Genomic DNA, 16,617 nt, shown 5'->3' on the forward strand with positions numbered 1-16,617 from the left:
TGCAGAGTTTTGTCTGCCTTTATTGCAAATCAGGTTACCGCCTGCATTATGGATTGTCTGGAGGCGTGTAAATAGATAGTCCGCCATACTCATGTATAATGCATTTCCGTAGTCCAGGCGACTGATTATCAGACCCTGGAAACCGTGTGGTGCCAGTCCATCAGAATCCATCTACACAACTTTCAAAGGAGTATGAACAGTCCAAGCAACTGCCACAAGTCATCAACACCTGGGTTTTCATGGTGAGGGATTGATCTATAATGATACCAAGATTTTTTGCCGCTTTTTTCGGCACTGGAGCTGTGCCAAGCAAAGGAGGCCACCAGGAATCATGCCATAAGTTTTCAGCACCACCAAACAGCAAGATTTCAGATTTCTCTGTATTGAGCTTCAGGCAGTGTGCTGATATCCAACCAGCCACCTTCGAGAGACAGCCTGCTAGATCTTGCTTGGTGTTAGACTGACCGTCACCAACTGGTTAGCAAACATCAAAGCCCCACTTTCTAACCAGAATGGCAAGTGGTGCGACATGCACATGAAATAGTGTAGAGCTCAGAGCAGAACCCTGGGGAACACCGTATTCAGAGCTATGGGGGTGCGATCTAAATTGATCCAGCTAAACAGATAGGGATTTATTAGAAAGAAATTAGCCGAACCTTTGGAGTGCTGTAGAGTAAAACCCTGATTTATGCAGCCTCTACATCAAAAGCCCATGTGAGACTGTATCGAATGTTCCTATTTAAAGGCACTCTCTTATCAGAGTCAGAATGCATAAGGGCTGGGCACATAGGAACTGAGCTCAAATGCAGTCTTTTATGACATCGCTGACAGACCCGAAAATTTGGGATGGATCAGAATGAACTGCATAATCAATCGGCCAAATAGTAAGGGACTGAGAGCTAGACCGTAGGTACCTTGAGATCCTTGCGACTTTTCAGCAAGAGTCGAAAGGCTGAGATGAGGCCTGCTTGGACTTCTTGCGCTTCTTTTTGGATTTAGATTTACACAAAAACTTGGACTATGACAACCTGTTGCGGGCGTGAGAGTGGTTATGGGCCTGTGCCTTTGACTTTGAGTGGGAGTCACCCTTATGTGACTTCCTCTGGTGATTGGCAACAATCATCTTGGCTTTGCATTCCAGGGTGAATCAGGGCACACTACTCACACAACTTGGAGTAGTGGGACTCGTGGCCCAACTCCAAACACCAGACATGCACCAAGTGGGGATTTGTCACAGACAATTGTTTGCAACAGCCCCTATAAGGCATAAACCACGAATCTTTAGGAAAGGACATATTCCCTTGCACACCGGTAAAGAAATGTTAGAGAGAAAACTTGTGAAATGATGAGACAAATGCAAGAGCTAACTCCGGATTCACGTCCGAACGTTGGAACACTCAGTCCTCAGTGAAAACTGTTTCATCTCTGTTTTCACGCAGCAATGCGACGGTTTTCATAAATTAGGCCCTAGGTTTTAAAAGTTATACCTGAATAGAATGATGCAGGAAATAGAGGTTGACACTACAAAAAGAAGACATAAAATGTGGTTTAAGGAAATGAAAACATGATACTAGCTTCCTTTTTTTCTTAAATGTATGATCAGGTCTTTCCAACACAAGATTGAGGAAATTGAGACATATAATTTTGGGTAAGATTGGAGGCAATCCAAAACTATAATCAAAATAAATGATCGAGTGACAGGAACTTGCTTGTGTATTGGTGGAGGAATCTTTCCTCTTCCTGTTCAAGATTCCGGAGGAGAACGAGTTAATGTAATGGTAAAATGTGAAGCGTCATAAGTTCTTCATTTCACTGCATGAACTGTGTATTAAAAGAATTGTTGAGTTGATGAAGAATGTTCAGAGAAGGGACTGTTAAATGATGGAATGCTATTTTATTTTGTTCACTTTAGGGTTGGGAGTATACCAATTATATGGGATGTATTTCCTACAGTTCACTAGGAGAACTAATGGCATGCATCATGATTGGACACTTAGAATTGCAACGTTCAAAATGATTGTGAAGGAATAACCAAATGATTGTGTAGGAATAACCATTCAAATCATTGAGTACCTGAATCACTGTGTCATAGCCATGTGCCTGAGGAGATTTCTTGCCTTTTTGTGTATGTGACCTTTACAGTTTAATGAATAATAGTGAACATGGCTACCAGGGAGTAAAGTGAGAAAATACATGATAAACAATGAAACAAACTGTAGACAACTTATTTTTTTATCTCTATTAAAATATAATAAATAAGTATTATACTTACATCTGCACAGATCCCCTGCGTCTGTCCGGGTGTGACGATGAAGTTAGTCATCACAACAAAAGAGCTGTCTCCCTGAAGAGAAAGCACCAAGGTAAGAGCACATAAATATATATCTATATCTATATCTATATCTATATACAGACACAATGTTTCATATATATATTGAATACTGGTGGCCGCCAGTAGGTAGTTATAGTTAGGACCTAGTTTTCATAGGAAAAATGTTTTTTGACTTGCCTATATCTTTAGTGCCGTTTGATGAATCTTCACAAACCTTTCCCAAAAAAGGTATGTCAGTGATTGTTGTTGTGCATAGTAAGTTTCAAGGCGACCCGTCAAGTGGGGGCCGAGAAAAAGGGGGGGGGGGTCAAAAAGAGTGCATTTCCCATGTTTATTCCCATAGGGATATTGAACATGGCTACAGCCCGAACCGCTGTACATAACTATACCACATTTGGCATAAAGCTAGCTCTTAGTCCAGCAAGAGTGCTTTTTTATTTGGTGTAAATCCATTCAGGGGTTTTTGAGATATCAAAAAGAATTTGTATACATAGGGACGTGAATCCTACAAGGATCCAACAGTCCCTTTGCTGAAATTTGATTGCCTGCCAACATTTTAACCAGGAAGTGTTAGCAGCCATCTGATAGTACTCTGCTTCAACCGAGCTCAACAAAACACGTTAAAAAAAAGAAAAGGGGGCAGGATAGGAATACCCTGACCCTCTAACAGTGATCTGGGGTCCCCTTGGTACCCTAAAAGGGCCAAAAAGCATTTTTTCTTTTTTGCCAGGAGTCATGCGGGAGTCATGCTGCGCCCCCATTTCTCTGCTGCTTAACCCCCAGGTGGGCCAGGTCCTGGGGGCATGCATGAAAAAAAGAATTAGGGGGTCCACAGGGCTCCCCTCCTGAGGCACTTTTAGCCCACTATCTCCCCGGGGCTTTTATAATTTAATGGAGGGGGCCGCGCAGACCACCCCGCCTCCATGAAGCTTTATTTTAAATCATTAAGCCCCAGGGACCATCACCTCCCAGGGCTAAATTAAAAGTAATGGGGGGGGCGGGCCCCACAGACCACCACCTCCCCGGGGCCTATAATACAATTAAAACTGAGATGGTGGCCACACAGCCCCATCCTAGGTCATTTACAGCCCGGGGTCCACCACCTCCCTGGGGCCAGCCCATACAGATCAAAGGAGGGGGACCGTTTGCACCCCCCGCCCCCCCCCCCCCCGGAGCCACCCCCCACGGCCGCCCAGTCCCAGGAAAAAGAGCAAAATAGGCACAATAAAGGTCATAACTAGCAGAAAGAGGCAGAATTAAGGTCAGAAACGAACAGAAAGAGGCAACATAAAGGTCAGGAATTAGCAGAAAGATGCAGAATAAAGGTCAGAAAAAAAGCAGAAAGAGGTCAAATATTAGTGAAAAACAAGCAGAAAGAAGCAGAATAAAGGTGAGAAACGAGCAGAGAGGCAAATTAAGGTGAGAAACGAGAAGGAAGAGGCAAAATAAAGGTGAGAAACGAGCAGAATGAAGAAAAATAAAGGTCAGAAACGAGCAGAAAGAGGTCAAATAAAGGTGAAAAGCAAAAAGGCAATATAAAGGTCAGAAACGAGCAGAGGAAGGCAAAATAAAGGCGAGAAACAAGCAGAAATTGGCAAAAAAAGGTGAAAATGAGCAGAAAGAGGCAGAATAAAGGTCAGAAGGGAGCAGAAAAGGCAGAATAAAGGACCGAAATGAGCAGAAATAGGCAGAATAAAGGTCAGAAATAAGCAGAAAGAGGTCAAATTAAGGTGAAAATCTAGCTGAAAGAGGCAGAATAAAGGTCAGAAAAGAGCAGAAAGGCAAAATAAAGGTGAGAAACAAGCAGAAAGAGGCAAAATTAAGGTCATCAATGAGCTGAAAGAGGCAGAATAAAGGTCGGAAGGGAGCAGAAAGACGCATAATAAAGATCTGAAACTAGCAGAAAGAGGCAGAATAGAGGTCTGAAACCAGCAGAAAGAGGCAAAATAAAGGGCAGCAACGAGCAGGACGAGGCAAAACAAGGCAAAGCAGAGGGCAGAAAAATGAGTAGGAAAGGCAAAACAGAGGCAGAAAAACTAGCAGAAAAGGCAAAACAGAGCAGAAGAGGGAAAAACAGGGTGCACTCAGGCACTCAAACACCCACTCACAGACCCACTTAGACACTCTCACACCAATTAATAGACCGACTCAGACTCACACACCCATTCACAGACTCACTGAGTCAATCATTCTCTCACTCGTACACTCACTGTCAAAGGTTAATGGTTACATTTAGGAAATATTTAAAAAAAAATGAAACCTTAACGATTCCCTTAAAAAACAAAGGTTACAGGGATGGTATAGTTAGGATACAACATTAAAAATACCTTAGCAATTTACTGAAAAAAACAAAGATTACAAGGATGTTATAGTTAGGTTCAGGTGTCACTCATACAAAACCAGTGAAATTCAGCAGTTTTAGTTAGCTGAGCTAGCTATAACTTACACCCACGCAATGCACTGCTGATGACCTCACATATCACATTACTTATGAGATGGTCAGTGACATCACCAATGACATCACTGATGACATCGCAAATGACATCACTGATAGCATCACTGAAGACATCATCCTCAGAAGCACTCACACACTCACTCTCACCCCTATACAACTTCTCATACACCCACTCACATGCCCACAAAACCACTCAGATACCCGGTCACAGACCCATACAAGAACTCATAAAACCACTCACTCACCCACAGAGTTACCAATACAACCACATACCTATATAGCCACTCACACGGTCACATACACAGCTATTCACACACCCACTTATTCACCTATAGGTCCACTCAAACACCCACTCACTCACACATACAGCCTCTAAGTTTTGGCTCTGCCCCATATTTACGCCACACTTGTAAATATGGGGCAGCGTCAAAATCAATGGGTGTTGCAGTGTAACGCCCACCACAACACCCATTGCCAATTCCTTTCATACTAAGTATAGTGTGAAACGTGCCTTATTCACAATGCGGTGTTAAGCCGCATTACACCACCTTGTGAATAAGGCGAAGCCCCTATTGCCACCACAACATCAAGAAAAGTGATGTTGTGGTGGTGATAGGAGCTTCTGAGGATGATGTCTTCGGTGATGCTATCACCATACATAACCATTGACACATTCATACAAGCACTATCACGTCCACTCACTCACCCATACATCTATTCACACAGACACTTACTCTACAAAACAGCCACTCACACACCAATTTACCTAACCAAAAAGCCACTCAAACGGCCACCCACTCATCCACAAAGTCACTTACATAACCACTCACCCCACCATACGGTGACTCACACAGACACTCACTCACACATACAGCCACTGACACACCCACTCACTCACCAATATAGTCACTCACACAGCCACTGACTCACCAAATCAGCGCCTCACAGCACTTTCTCTTTCAACTCATCCATTCTCTCTTCTTCTTTCTTTTCTGTTCCAATTGACCGCTTTCTCTCAACCTTCCTCCTACCTTCCTTTCTCGCTCTGCAGAGATGCCTCCAAAGGCTCCAATCCACTGGGGAAAACCCGATGGAAAACACACATTGGCCAAGCCAATAGGTCTCCCCTATGCAAGAGCTATTGACTTTGCCAAAGTGTTTTAGTCATGTTGTACTCCAGCATGGTTAAAAGTTAATGACGCAAAAGAGAGTGGCGTGGCATTGAGTGTCGTAGAATGGGGTAGAGTGACGTGGTGTAGAGCGTTGTAGAGTTACATGGCATTGTGTGGCGTGGCATAGAGTGGCATGGCACAGTGCCGTAGAGTGGCGTGGCATAGAGTGGCATAGAGTGGAGTAAAGTAACGTGCAGCGGCATAGAGGGAGTTGCATAGACTGTAGTGGCATAGAGAAGTAGATTGTTGTGGAGTGGCATAGAGTGGAGTAGTGTAGTAGAATGGAATGGCATAGAGTGGGTATGAGTGTAGTTGAATGGAGTGTTGTAGAATGAAGCAGAGTATCATAGAGTGGCGTAGCATAGTGTATTGTAGAGTGGCATGGATCGGAGTGGCATGGAGTAGAGCGGAGTTGTTTGTCATAGAATGGAGTAAAATGCAGGGGTTGGCATAGAGGCAGTTGCGTGGAACATCACAGAGGGAATTAGAGTTTCGTATAGTGGCATAGAGTGGAGCAAAGTGTTGTAAAGTGGAGTGGCACAGAGTGGAGTAGAGTGTTGTAGAGGATAGTAGAGTTTAATGGAGTATAGTGTCAAAGAGTGGAGTATAATGGAATGGAATGTCATAGGGGCATATTTACAAGCACCTATCGCCACCACAACGTCAATTTTCTTGACATGTGGTGATGAAAGGGGCTTCGCCTTATTCACAAGGTGGCATTAAGCCACTTAATGTGGATTAATGCCGCCTTGTGAATAAAGCACCGTTTCACACTATACTTAGTATGAAAGGAATGGGCAAAAAGTGTTGTGGTGGGCGTTACACCGCAACACCCATTGATTTTGACGCTGCCCCATATTTACAAGCATGGCGTAAATATGGGGCAGCGCCAAAAATTAAGGGCAGGGAAAACATAGTCTTACCCTGGTGCAACAAGGAGAAATGGTAATTTCTCCTTGTTTTTGCTGTTTTGCTGTTTCTATGTGTAATGCAATGTCAAGCAATAGGCAGAATGCATTGTCAAGGAAGCTGTCACATTGTCCCCAGGATGTCTTCAGCACAACAGACAGCTGTGCTGTCTCATAGGCATCGAGCAAAAAAGGCCAGTCAGGCCCTGCTCTCAAGGTGAAATAACATATACAGAAATGTGCACACGCACATTTAACTTTCTTTCCTGTGTCCTGTGAAGAACGAGGAGGACGCTGATCAGAGACTTGAAACTATCAGGAGTCTTAATTTTCACGCGGTCGCGCAAGTCATAAGTACGCTCAGAAGTGTCAGGTGTCGGTGAACCAGCACGCGAACCCTGCTTCTGTTGTTGCTGCCCCTGTTTTTTATTTTTCCAATTCTTTTTAGGAAAGACTGGACGCCCGTCTTTATCAGACTGAGCTTTCTGTTGTGTTTGAGATTGTGTTTGTGTTTGGGTAAAAGGCTTAACACCCAAACTACTGCGGCCTATTGTTTTATATGCCTTTGCAATAATCTTTGGTAATTCACGTGGTTTGACTGCATCAGGGACAGCCTCCAAGCTACTTGAAATCTTACTGCACCGCCCTTGACATTGGCAAGGATCATATCAGCAACCACGTCGAACACCCCCACCAGTATCATCCCCAGCTCGACAGCCACTTCTGCAAAGTGTTCATCTTGAACACGTTTAATCACGGAGGGGAGTACCGTCATAGAGGGAGTGCCGAAACACTTCGAATACACGGCTGCAAACACCCTGCCCCAGGTGTTACAATCAGCCACCTCAGGAGTCTTTAGGCAAACTTATCGTCAATATCCTGTATTTCTCTACAGGACTTGTATTTGGAAAAACAGCTTCATGTTGTTCAAATTTTTCAGCAAGCCAATTAAGTAAATCGGCCTTATTTTGTGGGCGCTTGCCCATTACTGAATTAACCATGACAGGACTGATAGTAACACCACCTGGTCCAGCAGTCCTGGAAGTTGAACTGTATAACAGCTCTATGCACGCGTCTTAAAGAAGTATGTAACATGCGAAGTTCAGCCAGCGTGGCTGTGGTCACCATAGCTGGGTGAGGGGTAGACCCAGCCAAATCGGACCATGTGGCCCAATCTATCGATAAAGGACTTAAACGGCATGAGTGGGTGAGGAATGACACCATTAAACCAAATTCGGTGTTGCCAAGCTGTGAGCAGAACCTCTTGAGTCCGATAGGTCTGATATGCATGAGGAACAGCCATGGCAGTGTATTCATGAAACAGATTATCTGCTCCGTCCACTGCTGAAAGGTGACCCAAAAGTAAAACAATTCAAAGTGGTATGCTGGATCCGCTTCTACAACAAAAATCAGTGCAACACCAGCATCAGGGACCCCATGTAGAGACAAATAAACCCTGAGTGCTGCGCGACTTTGTGGCGTAATATTAAGCGCCATCACGGAAGCAAAGAAGAAGAACTTAATAAGCGGCAGCGCAACAATGGGTTTAGAATAAAGAGAACAAAACCTTGTTTTAAAACTTTAAGCTTGAAAGAACCTATAAGAACATCAATACAGGAGCTTTCACCATCACAGCTGTCTCCGGGAGGCAGAAGTGAGGGGGAAACATCGTTTACAATGCGGGGATTACATCGCGATGCCATTACATCGCGGTTTTCTACAACGCAAGTCGTTACAATGACTTGCGCTAGATGGCGCTCTAGGACAAGGAATAGTATAATTTACTATCCAACACCTTCCCTACTGTACGTAGACTGGAGTTGGAATAGTAAATTTTACTACTCCTAAGTCCAGCGCCCTCCAACGCAAGTCGTTGTAACGACTTGCGTTGTCAAAACCGCAATGTAATGTACCGCGATGTAAATGTATGCATTGTAACGTCATACATCCGAAGTGAGGGTATTGTGGACAAGCACAAGCACTACTCAAGCGTCTCGCAGATAAGAACCGGACCAAACGTTGGTGGCGCCATGTTGTAGGGATTTTGCACATACACAGAATTATGCACAGGAAAAAAGGACCTTAGTGAATAGAGGTGAACCGACCTACCACATTAGTACCCAAAATCCCAAACCGACTAGCTATAGTGTCTCATTCGTTCTCCGACTAACAGCGAAGCTACCAATGATTAGACAACCCAGAACACAAGACTCCCGACTCTCTCAGGAATCGTGGGAGCCAGACAACTCTCTGGTTCACTCACTCATACTTGTCCACAATAAGAGTAATCTGCGTGTAGTTTAAAATGTTTATTTTAACTAACGCGCTCTATGATACAGTACACGTGCCATTACTAGCAGCAAAATGCATAAACACAATATAGTCAGCATTGTCACAAATGTGTAGAATACAACGGGGATATCATTTTATAAAGACAGTGGAAAAGGACTACAATACCTAACCAACCTCCCCGTGGTAAGAAATAGTTTATTATAAAAAATAAGACCTCTGGGCTTTGTCAGCAGACCCCATACCTCAAGGCCTAGATGAAAGGTTCACATCTCAGGACAAGCACAGCTCTTCTCTTGTGAGAGGTGTCTCTCCAAGTGTCTGAACAACATGCTTCGCTTGCAATATTAAAGCATACGATTTTCAGTACTACAGCTGTGTTTAGCATGTTATGTTTAGGTGCGAGGGACTGACCAGAACAGAATAACAAGGGGCATTGTTGATCGACCTTGTACATCGTGTGCAGACTAAACCTCAGAGCACAGCAGAGAACGCGTAAATCAGACAGTTCTCATGTGAAAAAGGCGCAAACAGAGTCTTGCGAAATATATGCATCTAGTGTCGTGTGCAAAAGCAGCCTCATGGCAGAGAAGCTCATGCTAACTTAGCAAATGTCGACAATGAACCCACAATCTATACTACAGACCACATATTTCCAGAAGAAAAAAACTCTCCCTTTGAACCCCAGAAAACTTTAAGGTTTTATCCTCTCTTTCCACTCAAGGAAAGAAATTTGTTAATGCATGTAGCAAGATTAACTTTATGTTCATTTCCATATTGGGACACTGGAAAATGTGTGTCGATGATCATAAGTATATCTGTCGGTAGGTGTTCACGGTATTGTTCTGTGTGGTCATTTTAAGACAATAATTCCTAACCCAAACCTCAAGTATGCTAGCAAACAAACTGGTAGATATTGGCAGATTGTCTATTATCATATGTGTATTTTTGCTATTTGAGAAGTCCAAGATGTGGATTTTTGTATCACAAATTATTTTTTTAAATGCTTGCAATATTCTCAGATGTGCAGAAACCTCTGAGAATAGCACATTAAACACTAGGGTACAGAGATCATTGTAGCTTTTACAATGATGTCAAATATGTTTGGGGCATCTTATTTGTCTAATAGTTTCTCTGTCCTATAATCAACTGATGGGGCAACTTTATAAGACTTCTAACATCATGTAATTCGTAGAATTAGGAGCACATTTGTTTGCATAAACCAAGGTTTTTAATTATTTCTGCTCTACATACTTGTTGCATATTGTAGGTGGAATTTAGTTTATAAGGGTGCATTGAATGCAAACTCTGCACCAACTAAAGCATCATTAAGAACTGGAAAGTGCCCCAAATTGCTGCCTGCAGCATATCTGCAAGGCAATGAAAATCCAAGGTCTGGGAGCTAGAACACGACACACAGACAAATAAGGCCCAAAACTGATATGACCATCTTGTTGGAGATCTGGTGGAAAACACATTTATCAGCACAAGCAACAGCACATAAGAAAGCACACGTGACAGCAGAGTGGACAAGATAAATGCTGTTGCTCCAGTGCCAAAGACGCAGAGGTTTGCAAGAATGGACGGGGTAATTTTAAGGAGAATGCCTGTAGACTTGGAGAAGACCACCAGCAGCACTGTAGGACAATAGATTGAGTACCACAGCCTGTCCAGAGACTGCACCCAAGGCAGACGATGGTCCAGGCTGTGGTAGACATTGCTTCAGTGGTAAGAATCCATGGACACAACACAGGAACAGATGGCATAAGGTAATGCGGCTATGCATGTGCATCATCAGTGTTGAACATAAGATAAGACAGACAGATGCACAGAGCACAATACAAACCTTGGACCTGACATATAATTCTAACATGTTGCTACAGGTGACACACATAGATAGGAGGACGATGATGAGGGACTGGAGGAAGAAGAACTGGTGGCACCTGCACCATTCTTACAAATGTGAAAAAGAACACCTGCAGTTGAAGCTGGTTGACTCGCATACCGAAAACATCTTGGAAACAGAAATTAGCTGAATGGTGTTTGGACAACATATTGAATATAAAATACTGTAATACAACATTTTCATGTCAAGAATATCAGGTCATCACAAATATCATGGACAGGAATATCAAATGTAAGAATATAGTTCTCACATTTGTTTTACAAACTATGGCTGGAGTAAACGAAACCCCACTTATTATTACAGCGTATTTGCTTAGTTATAAAATAAATTAAAAAGTAAATGAGTGCACGAGAATAAGAAGCCAGCCACTATAGACCATCTGCCAGGCAATTACCCTACTCAGAAATACAAGGCAGAATATATTACTCAGCACTCTAAACAAGTCAAAAAGGCTCCACAAATAATATGGATCAATTGTACATGTTTCAAAAGAATGCAATAGAAGAGCCCTACATGTGGTTGTAATTTTCTTCGTTATTACTCATCTTCTCAAAAAAATATTTTAGGATTGTAGCTGTGGTCAACACATTTCATACACACTGGGACTTCTTCAGGGCTACATATGTACATATGTATGCATGTATGTATGTATGTATATATATATATATATATATATATATATATATATATATATATATATATATATATATATATATATAGAGAGAGACATACATAGAGCTCGATGATACAGGACTCATTTGTGGAGCACAGATCTTGGATTTAGAACAGACGCACATTCCAGGGCTCATTGAGGGCTTTATCAGAGCATGTATTACAGAGGGCATACATCAGAGGAAATATTGTGGACTGCATATCCCAGACTGCAACGTGTTGGTCATTCAGAGCGGACCAATCAGGTCCCACGATTTCGCATAATAGGAAGTTGCAGTCCTACATGCCTTCTCTCGCCCGCTACTGCCTCTGAGGAAGAGTTGATCTCGAAACGCATCAGGACGCGGTCGGCTGCTTTTTAAAGGACTGGATTGCGTGAACTGCTCGTGCCAATAAAGGCTTTATGGGGAATAAGCGGTCTGTGGTCTTGAGTGCTGCTCTATTGTTGGACACCCCACGGAGCGTGATATATATATATACAGAAAAGCCAAGGGCTGAAACGCGTTGGTTTGTGGAGGTTGCGAAAAAGAATAAAATTTATGCTTGAAACGAGTTCCAGAGTGCCACGTTCCTTGCTCTGTATATTAAATTGGGTCTGGATCCGACCCCTAAGTGGAGCACCAGCTGGAGAGCGCGCCAAGCGAAAGGGTCACATTGGATATATATATATATATATAACAAAATCCAGCCTCGTACAACAGCTTCCCTCGAGGAAATCTGGCACGGACCTCTTTTACTCTCCTTCAAAGAATTACGAACAGCCCCATCCAATATGCTCTCCATGCCACTGGAATCAAGCTATCCTGGCTGAAGAGGGGTGAAACCCCGAAACCGGTCCTAGGATGCTTGATTCCGGTTCAAGTAAGACAAGGCTTGGCAGTTCGGATTGGACTGTTTCCATGAGGCACAGGGTCAAGACTGATTTGCATATGGCCATGTCTGAACTGGGCTGGCGTGGTGAGCAAAATAACGATGGATTCAACCCAGATCAGTGACTGGGGGTGAATGTTTTGCCAATGTGCAACATTCCGTCCATCATCTTGTGTGTTTTGCTGTTCGCCCTATGCGGGAAGGGTATGCCCAGACGTGGGTCCCGTGCTCACTACGCCACTAGAGTCAAGCTATTCTGGCTCAAGAGTGGTGAAACCCCGAAACCGGTCCTAGGATGCTTGATTCCGTGCATCATCTTGTGTGTTTCACTATTGGCTGTAAACAGAGAGAGTCAAGTGAGTGACCATGGAAAACAGACGCAAGGTAAACACATTCTCCGATAGAACTACTTGTATACCTTCCAAGTATGTTTGAATATTTCAGTTCATAAAGAGAAATACAGAATCATGTCATTTTAATTCACATTTGAAGAATGAAATTTGGAATTGATGCATAGTGACTATTTGTACTTGGAGAGTCATATAGCAGTAGGGTTTAAAAGTGAATACAGGTTATTTACAAGATACCTGATTTCCTAAAAATGTAGTCGTGCAAAAATGAAGCGATTCTTTCACTTAAGTAAAAAATGTAATCGTGCAAAAGTGCAACAGTTGTTTCACTTAAATAAGTGAAAAACAGGAAAAGCCATGACATTGTACCAATAGGAAATAAAGTGCAAGTGCAATAATTTCATAAAAAGTACAAAATCGAATGACTTCTAATATGGCGAAGGAAGCATAAGGATTAATGATGTATTGTCAGTCACTTAAAACAACAGATAAAAGCAGACAATGCATGACCATCAAATAGGACTGAAAGCAAATAAAGTGCAAGTGCACTAATATAGAATACCATGCATAAGAATCAATAAAATCAACCATATTAAAAGTAGAATAAAAAACAGTATTTCATAGTGAATACTAAAAAAGGTAGTAAAAAGTCTAAAAATCTGTTATGTAAGTGCAAAGTGCAAATGTGCAAAAATAAGTGCAAAGAGAAAAAAATATTAAATGTCTTAAGTGGCTGCAATAAAACCTTGTGCAAGCCTGAACAAGGATAAATGTAATTTTTAAATTAGACGAAAGCAACAATGGAACAGTACAGGAATAAGATCACAATATGAAACTGGATAGCTATCTGACTCTAAAAGATGGCGAGGAACTCAGATAAGGGAATATGGTATTAGAGGTAGGCAAGTCATTACAGGAAATTGTGCATATCTTCGCTGTTATTGAGGTCGTTAGGCATTCTCGTATCGAGTGATAGAATAAAATGAGTTTCAAGTTGCCAGGGAATTTTCTCACGGTTCCCACCCTGTCCGGGCATGGGAACAGCCCCCAACATAGTTTGTTAATATGGACCAACTTAAAGTGCCTTGCCACTGGATAGTTCGGGTCTGAATTGACAATTGCCCTCACATGCTGCAGAATGCGTTCATGCACAGGAAGTTTTGTGCTGCCAATATAATTAAGGCTGCATGTGCAAAGCGGTTTGTACACAGCAAATTCTGTGCGGCAGGTCAAATGTTCTTTGATGGCAACTTTTTTCTCACTGAACGCCGTAGAGTATTCAGTGCAATTAGTGGCAAAAGTACAGGCACTACATGAAATACATTTGAAGAATTCATTCTTAGTCAGCCAGGAACTTTTAGATGTTATTTCTGGGCTTGACATAACAAGGACATCCCTCATGGATGGAGCTTTTCTGAAGGTAATCTCTGGAGTATCAGGAAGGATGGATCTAAGTGTTGTGTCTGTCAGTGTGATTGGCCATTGAGAATCTATTATTTTACGCATCTTTTTTTCTTGCTGACTGAAGGTAGTGATTAACCTTATTTTGCTTTTGTCAGGGTCAACATCAGTGGGGGCAAGACCGAGGTGGTAACACGGTCTTTCTTGGAAATCAATAGTTCATCCCTAGATAAAATATTAGCCTTTATCAGGGCCTGATTGAGCAGTGTTCTGGTATAGCCTCGATCTAGACAGCGAAGAAGGGCTTCATTTTTATATTTGTCGCACTCATTCTTTTCACTGCAGATACAGCGAAATCGTAAGAATTCGCCGTAGGGTATGCTGCATATAGTATGGCAGGGATGGGCACTTTCACCATGTAAGATTAAATTACCTGCAGTGACCTTGCAATGTAACTTAGTGTGTAATTTCCCCCCATTCACATAGACAGACATCTAAAAATTCAACATTGCTCTCATTAACAGTTGCTGTAAATTTCAAGTTAAGATCATTACAGTTGATAGAATTAACAAAATCATTAACCATGTTCTTGCTGCCTTTCCAAATCATGCATATATCATCAATGTATCACCAATAGTACAAGACATTTTCATCCCATTATTTTTGATAGTCTGCCTTTAGGACATGCTCCTTCCACCAACACAACGTGTAAACACGAATAGCTGGGGGAGAAGCATGCCCCCATGGCGACACCTCTTCGTTGTTGATATACCTCTTGATTAAAAAGAAAGTAGTTGTTATTGAGGCACAGTTCAAACAAAGCAAAAACCAAAGGAAATGATGGACGGAGTGTTGAACATTGCAAGCCCTCACCCCCAGTCAACTGATCTGGGTTTAATCCATCACCGTTCTTTAGCCCAGTCTGCCACCCCAGTTCAGACATGGCCATATGCAAATCAGTCTGACCCTGTGCCTCATGGGAACAGTCCAGCCCGAACTGCCAAGCCATGTCTTCCCTGATCAGTTGACTGGGGGTGAATGCTTGCAATGTTCAACACTCCGTCCATCATTTCCTTTGGTTTTGCTTTGTTCGCCATAAGTTGGCAGGGTATGCTCAGACGTGAGTCCCTTGCTCACTTTGCCACTGGATTCAAGCAAGCCTGGCTGAAGACGGCTAAAATGCCAGAAACCGGTCCTGGGAAGCTTGTTTCCGGTCCAGGGAAGACATGGCTTGGCAGTTCGGGCTGGACTGTTCCCATGAGGCACAGGGTCAGACTGATTTGCATATGGCCATGTCTGAACTGGGGTGGCAGAGTGGGCTAAAGAACGGTGATGGATTAAACCCAGATCAGTTGACTGGGGGTGAGTGCTTGCAATGTTCAACACTCCGTCCATCATTTCCTTTGGTTTTGCATTGTTCGCCATAAGTTGGCAGGGTATGCTCAGACGTGAGTCCCTTGCTCACTTTGCCACTGGATTCAAGTAAGCCTGGCTGAAGACGGCTGAAAGGCCAGAAACCAGTCCTAGGAAGCTTGTTTCCGGTCCAGGGAAGACATGGCTTGGCAGTTCGGGCTGGACTGTTCCCATGACGCACAGGGTCAGACTGATTTGCATATGGCCATGTCTGAACTGGGGTGGCAGAGTGGGCTAAAGAACGGGGATGGATTAAACCCAGATCAGTTGACTGGGGGTGAGTGCTTGCAATGTTCAACACTCCGTCCATCACTTCCTTTGGTTTTGCTCGGTACTCTTTGAATGTCAACAATTGCTTAGAGAGGGTGAGGGGTTAAATACAGTGGGATCTGTGAGTAAATTACTGATCTATTTTGTCTCGATGTATATGATAGTTCTATAACTTCATTCAAACCAAAGTTGACATTTACACCTAATACACCCAAGGATGCAATTGACATGTTTTCAGACCTTGTCATTAAGGATTTGAAGGAGTTGTCAATGACCTCAAGCAAAGAATAATTAAAGAAAGAGAATAATTTTGAAAAAGAACATCAGACCGTAATGACTAAACTAAAAAACAGACAGGATATAGTGGTGAGGCAGGCGGGCAAGGGTGGGAACCTTGTCCTCTGGCCTTTAGAGGCTTATAACAACAAAGCCATGTCACAACTTAGGGACAAGAATTGCTATGTAAAGGTCCCACAAAGTAACTTGTCTGAAATAAAGTACATATATTGGAAGGATCTAGCATGGTGGCGAGGATTAGGGTTAATCAATCAAGCAGAATATCAATTTTTTAAAAGTTGA

The 16,617-nt window shown here is 42.7% G+C and overlaps 1 protein-coding gene across 3 annotated transcripts in view; it reads right to left on the bottom strand.

Annotated features, from left to right (window-relative positions):
* LOC146858930 (P2X purinoceptor 1-like) overlaps positions 1–16,617 on the bottom strand; it is a 725,716-nt gene that overhangs the window by 354,500 nt on the left and 354,599 nt on the right. For all 3 annotated transcript variants that reach the window (XM_085649572.1, XM_085649574.1, XM_085649573.1), the window contains exon 3: positions 2,273–2,344. In XM_085649572.1, the coding sequence (XP_085505698.1) occupies positions 2,273–2,344 (72 nt within the window). The remainder of the gene's footprint in view (positions 1–2,272; positions 2,345–16,617) is intronic.

This window comes from Triturus cristatus, chromosome 3_2 (assembly GCF_964204655.1).
Source record: "Triturus cristatus chromosome 3_2, aTriCri1.1, whole genome shotgun sequence".
NCBI lineage: Eukaryota > Metazoa > Chordata > Amphibia > Caudata > Salamandridae > Triturus > Triturus cristatus.